The following is a 6712-nucleotide window of genomic DNA, read 5'->3' on the forward strand; positions in this document are numbered from 1 at the left end:
AAGGAACATACATCGGATGTACTACCTCCAACTTTTTTGTTTTTGAGCATATATGTATATTTTTTGAGCTTATTACCTGAAACTTTATTTGTTTTTGAGCATATGTATATTTTTTTTGAGCTTATTAAAATTTATAAGTTAGATTTTAATTTTTTTTCCATCAAAACTCAAATTTTACTAAATTTATATGTAATGTTTTTGAATTTTATTGTAATTTTTTAGAGCTTAATGTTTAAGTGAATAGACTCAGAAAATTTATTGTAAAACTCATAATTTTTAAATCAAAACTCAAAATATTTACTATAATACTCAAAAACTCTTAAATTGGTGGTAATACATTAGGTGTATAATCCACATATTGATGAAGTCGTTGGTTTGCTTAAAAATAACGTATGAAATGAAGGAAATTAATGTAATATTGTTAGTCCGTATTAATTGTAGCCAATTTTACGATTTTTAAACTACTGAACTCCTTATTTAAGTATTCCATATCTCATGTCAAATGGCATAAAAAAGGTGACCGGTATCTCTTTTAGAAATGCGAAATGGGCACAAAACAAGCTGAAGTAGGAAACAAATTTTCATTCTCGTGGGCAAATCGACTTTATCATCCAAGTAACACTTAAACCAGCCAAATATCAAAGTAAACGACATAACCAAAATAGCTCGTACACACAATTATATCAACAAGACAAGAAGATATAAAAATATGCGTGATAATGAGCATTAATTACTCAATATTCAAATGGATACAATTAAAAAGTCTTCCTTAAAACATCTACGGGCGTGCATACACATAAATAAAAGAACAACCTTAAAACAACAAATCTTCACAAATCTCACAAAAAGATGGAAAATAAGAAATTTGTTATTAGTAAATGACTGCTGAAAATCTAACCTGAGAACTCGAATCAACGATTCAATCGGTGAAAATGAATCACCTCCAAAATTTTGCAGCAATTCAAATTCGTTTGGATGCTCATGTCGATCGATGATAATACAACTCTTACAATTGTAGACAAGATCTAAATGCATTTTTTAAATGAAATTAAATTTAATTTATGCTTTTACCTCCATTTTTTAACCTTAAATATTTCCTTAAACACAAATTCTTGTTTCAGACCGCCACTATCCGTCTTAAGCTTAAGACGGATAGTGGTCTCTCACACAAATGCAAATGGGAGGCAAGTGGGTGGGAAATGGATATCCACTGCCTAAACTTTGCGTTTGTGTGAGAGGCCACTATCCGTCTTAAGCTTAAGACGGATAGTGACGGTCTTAAGCAAGACGGACTGTTCTTAAAAATGGTTTAACCCATAACGGTTTCCAAACCAAAAAAATGTGTACTTTTTTACTTCGAAAAAGCAAACAATATGTAGCACATTATTCGGCAGTAATGCAGAAAGAAGTGGGAGAGAGAAATATAGCTGTTACATAAGTCGGTCACTTCCACATCTCTTTCGGTCTCTCCTCCTCCATCACTCTCTTTCTCTTCTTCTTCATCCCTTTAACTTCTCTTCATCTCTTTACGAAACGCGTTTCTACCTCCCGTTTTTCCTTCTACTCCAAGTTTTTCTGCATTTTCTTGTTCAACTAACTCAGCTTTCTCTCTCTAAATTCTCCCACTTTTTTCAAACTACTAAGCTCAGACTAGAAGGGTGTTCATATTTCAACCCGAATTGGAAAACCCACTTTTTAGTTTCTCTTCTAATCCCCCAATTTTTCTGGGTTTAAATTTCTAGGGTTTTGTATTGTAACAATTTGTGTAATTTTTTTTTTTTTGAAGTATCTAAGCTCCACAGCAAAAGGGTATTTATATTTCTAACCGAATTGAAAAACCCACTTTTTAGTTTCTCTTCTAATCCTTCAATTTTTCTGGGTTTGAATTTCTAGGGTTTTTTGTAACAATTTGTGTAATTTGATAATGAAGAAAGGGGGAAAGGTGGAAACTTATGTGAGAATAACACGAGCTCGATCAGTACAACTTATCGGATTATTAGGATTATTATATATGATTTTTATGACATTTGAAGTTCCTTTTGTTTTCCGAAACGTTTCGAGTGATACTACCACAGACGTTTCGTTCCAAAACGACGCGTTTGTGAGGCCGCAGCAGCTTGACAGTGAGGAAGAGTTGCAGGAGAAAGAAGCTCCGATTCGACCGTTGAAACAACCATGGAAGGTACCCACATCAGCTGTGTCGGTTTCCCCGAAACCTCAGAGACAAATGAGGGAATATAAGACGCTTTCCGGGTTGGTTTTCGATTGGAAAGCGCTAAATAGTAGCGAAAAAGACGGGTTTTCAGGGTTACATAAGTCGGCAATAATGGCATTTCAATTAGGTGAGAAAATGTGGGAGGAATTGAAGTTAGGTAAGGTGATAATCAAGCCTGAGAATCATAATGCAACCCAATTGCAATGCCCGAACTCGGTTTCGTTGTCCGGGATGCAATTCATGGAGAAAGGGAAAGTAATGGTGTTGCCTTGTGGGTTGACATTAGGGTCTCACATTACAGTAGTTGGGAAACCAAGAATTGCTCATGCTGAATATGATCCTAAGATATCAATGTTGAAAGATGGTGATCAAAGTGTTATGGTTTCGCAGTTTATGATGGAGTTAATTGGGTTAAAGACGGTTGATGGCGAAGACCCACCGCGAATTCTTCATTATAATCCAAGGTTGAAGGGAGATTGGAGTGGGAAACCTGTAATTGAGCAGAATACTTGTTATAGGCAGCAATGGGGTACTTCTTTGAGATGTGAAGGATGGAAGTCTAAGTCCGAGGAAGAGACTGGTATATGATCAATATCATTGCTTTACCTTTGAATTCGTCTTTTTTCGGTTATTGTAATTGTGGCTTGTTGTAAATTTGGTATATTGAATTGTTCTTGCTTGGATTTGTTGGATGTGGTAAATATGAAGTTATTACATCATGTAGTTTTAGTTTGAAATTGTTACTCCCTTCGTTCTAATCATTCGTTTACCTTTTAAAATATTACTCGCAAAGAATAAAAAAGGTAAACAAATGATTGGGACGGAGAGTAGTGAAAGGGGATTTTTTTGAGTGGTGTAGGGTGATTTTGGTTGGTATTGACCAGATAAGATGTGCTGTTTATGTGATTAATTTTTATGGATGTAAGGTGGTTGTGATGAACGGTGGATTAGCGGGGCGGCTTATTGGTGTAGTATAGTTATCCATTTAGATCCTTTTCCCTCTAAGAACAGAATGTTGAGAAAAATCGAGTTCATGAACATTCTTTTGGTTTGTACTGCCATATTTTGAGCTTGATTTTTGCTTGGTTTGTGTATTGCCTTTTGTTTCTTTATGTTTACACGGTTCTTGTACTACACAGTTGATGGCCATGTAAAATGTGAGAAATGGGTCCGGGAGGATGATAGTCATGCTGAAGAATCTAGGTCAACATGGTGGTTGAGTAGGCTGTTGAGTAGGCCTAAGAAGGTTACTATGGACTGGCCATTTCCTTTTGCTGAAGACAAGCTGTTTGTTCTAACAGTCAGCGCGGGCTTGGAAGGTTATCATGTCAATGTAGATGGGAGGCACGTCACATCCTTTGCTTATCGCACGGTGAGTAGCATCCACTCATCCAGAACCTGCTAAAAATCGTTTATATTAGTTTTTTTTTGGGCACTAAATTTGTTTTGCAATTGTTACAGGGGTATTCTCTTGAAGATGCAACTGGATTAACCTTGAACGGCGACATTGATGTTCATTCTATATTTGCTGCATCTTTGCCATCATCGCATCCTAGCTTCACTCCTCAAAAACGTCTTGAGATGTCTAGTAGATTTCAAGCTCCATCTCTTCCTGATGGTCGTGTGGAGCTCTTCATTGGCATCCTTTCTGCCGGAAACCATTTTGCCGAGAGAATGGCTGTAAGGAAGTCTTGGATGCAACATAATCTTATAAAAAGTTCAAAAGTTGTAGCCCGTTTCTTTGTAGCATTGGTTAGTCAGTTGACAGTTTCTTCATTCTTGTACTACCTTTTAGTACTGACGTAAATTTTGCCGTCTCTTTCTGTCATATTCATCGACCTTTGTTTATCTCAGCATTCTAGGAATGAAGTAAACGTTGAGTTAAAGAAAGAGGCAGATTTTTTTGGGGACATTGTAGTAGTCCCTTACATGGATAACTATGATCTTGTTGTCGTGAAGACTGTCGCTATTTGTGAATATGGGGTAAGACTCAATGACAAAATCGGCTTATTTTTTCTTTCCTATGCCCCCAAACAAATAAATTTACGAGAACCTTCTTATGGCTACAGGTTCGCACAGTTGCAGCTAAGCATATCATGAAGTGTGACGATGACACGTTTGTGCGGGTCGATGCAATATTAAACGAAGCAAACAAAGTTCCTGAAAGTAGGAGTTTATATGTGGGTAATATCAATTACTATCACAAGCCTTTGCGCCATGGTAAATGGGCTGTTACGTACGAGGTACGTCTTCTTCCATGCAACTGCTTTATTCACCTCTTCTACTGTTTTTTTGAGCCTTTTGTGTATTGTGATGCTCGAAACTGGTTAAAATGAGTTGTTGTTTATCATCCAGCACATCATAAAATCTATCGTCTAATAGTTTACCTGTGATTGATTGTATTCAACGTTTCTAGGGACCCTAGGTTGGAAAGAATATACTTCTATTTTTGTTATGAGATAGTGATTACTTGTTCTCTAGGCTTCATTTGACCATTTTGTCGGTTATTGTTCATAATATTTGGTATGCTTACATGACCAAATATCGGATTTTTTTTTAAGTAATGCGTATTTTATTCATTCGTTCTATAAATCAACGACCAAGCTTTTTCATCTTGTTCTAACTTAGCAGCAAGCTTGCTAAAAGTATTCATCTTAGGTTTTTATATGCTTTGCTGTAAATGTTGAGTCGTACGGAGTGAGGAATGATTTGTTGTATACTTGTGAATACTGCTGGAAAAATCCTATCTATATCTATACAACTATAATCAAGTATCTGGCATTTGATCCAAAGTTATTTGTTCATTATCTGGACCACCTGGTAATGCCTCTTCCTAATTAGTTGGCAATCTTGCATTGTTTAATGACTTGAAAAAACACTCTTTTTTCTACTCCGTATTTGACTGCAAAACTGTATGTTTTAGTTCAGTTGATATTGTAAAATGTAAATTACCTCTCGTTAGCTTACGGGTGAAACCACGTAGTAATACTCATCAGCTGTATTCGAAAGCTGTCAGCACTCAGCAATGAACTGCCTTGTGAGCTTGTTACCCCTTTACACGAAAAAAGTAAAATAGAATAAATCAGCTCACTTTTTCGTTCCATTTCTCATTCAGGAGTGGCCAGAGGAAGATTACCCACCTTATGCAAATGGGCCAGGTTACATATTGTCATCGGATATAGCACATTTTATCGTCTCAGAATTCGAGAAGCATAAATTAAGGGTAAGCTTCAACTCATCTAGTGAATCACCTCCCAGTCCCCTTCCCCGAAAATATGTCTAGTGTGTTGCTCCGAAACTTCATCTGACCTTGCATGCCCTTGTTTGTCGCATATACATGGGAATGTCTCCGAGATCCTCCATTTTAAGTCAAACATGAGTGCTTTTTTAATATTATAGACCCCTATTGCATAATTTTATTTTTGATGTTATATACTGTTATCATGGAAATATTTAAATGCAGTTGTTCAAGATGGAAGATGTGAGTATGGGAATGTGGGTAGAACATTTCAATAGCACGAAGCGAGTGGAATATGTACACAGCTTCAAGTATTGCCAGTTTGGCTGTATAGAAGATTATTACACCGCTCATTATCAATCTCCCAAGCAAATGATCTGTCTATGGAACAAGTTGCAACAATTTGGTCGCGCTGTTTGCTGTAATATGAGATGATAGTTTAGCAATTCCAAAGCCATTTTTAGGTGAGCTTCTGTAAATTGTGCAAGAGCCTGTTGATTAGGAGGTTCTTTAGTCTCTAGAGCCGCGTAAAGTTCCATTCCCATATTTATTCATTGTTTCATCTTTGCCCGAGAATTGTTGGATATAACATGGAAGGAAGAGGCAAACAACGAGCATTTGCTGTGGTCCGGTGCAGTTTTCCCATATTTTCTCATTCTCGGTTCAAGGGCGGGGTTGTAATTTAATGTAGAAAACAGTTCTTGGAAATGATATTCATAAGTTTCCAGTTCTCATTGGATCGAATGCAAGGGAAATTACCATTTACCACTCCATCCCGGTTTTCCTTTTATTATGGGTGTTGATTTTCGCAGTACACATTTTACTCACTATAGTACACTTTTGACATTTCTGCCCTTCTCATTTTTCATTCATTTCACAAATGTGTTACGTACTACCTGGAGAAGAAAACAATAAAAGAAAATACCCAAAAATTCAAACTCACACTAGTACACCATTACCACCATTGTTAACCACCTTTCACCCACCACCAGCCTCCCCACCGCCATCCCCTTGAGTGACCTCCCCTTCCCCTTCCCATTGTCGACGATCTCCAGCGTCCGCCTGCCCCCGACGAAGGTATAACAAAGATCGAGTACAATGTCTAATCCGGCAACCCCGTGCAAATCCCTTTGCCTATGTCGTTCTCCCTTATTGTTGTCCATGGCTCCACCCACGTCGTTCCTACCACCATCAAACTACCCATGAAATAGTTTGTAATTATCACAAACCCTAAATCAAAAGGTCCAAAAAAATGATGT

General features: G+C 37.1%; 1 protein-coding gene across 1 annotated transcript; it reads left to right on the forward strand.

The window, feature by feature from the left end:
* Positions 1-1377: 1377 nt before the first annotated feature.
* LOC141652671 (hydroxyproline O-galactosyltransferase GALT6-like) lies at positions 1378-6226 on the forward strand. The gene is made up of 7 exons (XM_074460233.1): positions 1378-2795; positions 3355-3587; positions 3677-3967; positions 4070-4198; positions 4285-4458; positions 5331-5438; positions 5679-6226. Exons 1-7 carry the CDS (start codon positions 1925-1927, stop codon positions 5886-5888), a joined length of 2016 nt encoding a protein of 671 aa, XP_074316334.1. The 5' UTR covers positions 1378-1924; the 3' UTR covers positions 5889-6226.
* The last annotated feature ends 486 nt before the right edge of the window (positions 6227-6712 follow it).

This window comes from Silene latifolia, chromosome 4 (genome assembly GCF_048544455.1).
Source record: "Silene latifolia isolate original U9 population chromosome 4, ASM4854445v1, whole genome shotgun sequence".
Lineage (NCBI taxonomy): Eukaryota > Viridiplantae > Streptophyta > Magnoliopsida > Caryophyllales > Caryophyllaceae > Silene > Silene latifolia.

Bases quoted from the DNA above. Each gene is read 5' to 3' on its own strand.
- LOC141652671 (XM_074460233.1), top strand. From the start codon at position 1,925: ATGAAGAAAGGGGGAAAGGTGGAAACTTATGTGAGAATAACACGAGCT. The intron at 3,968-4,069 runs GTTAGTCAGTTG...TGTTTATCTCAG, and splicing joins CCCGTTTCTTTGTAGCATTG to CATTCTAGGAATGAAGTAAA. The intron at 5,439-5,678 runs GTAAGCTTCAAC...ATTTAAATGCAG, and splicing joins TCGAGAAGCATAAATTAAGG to TTGTTCAAGATGGAAGATGT.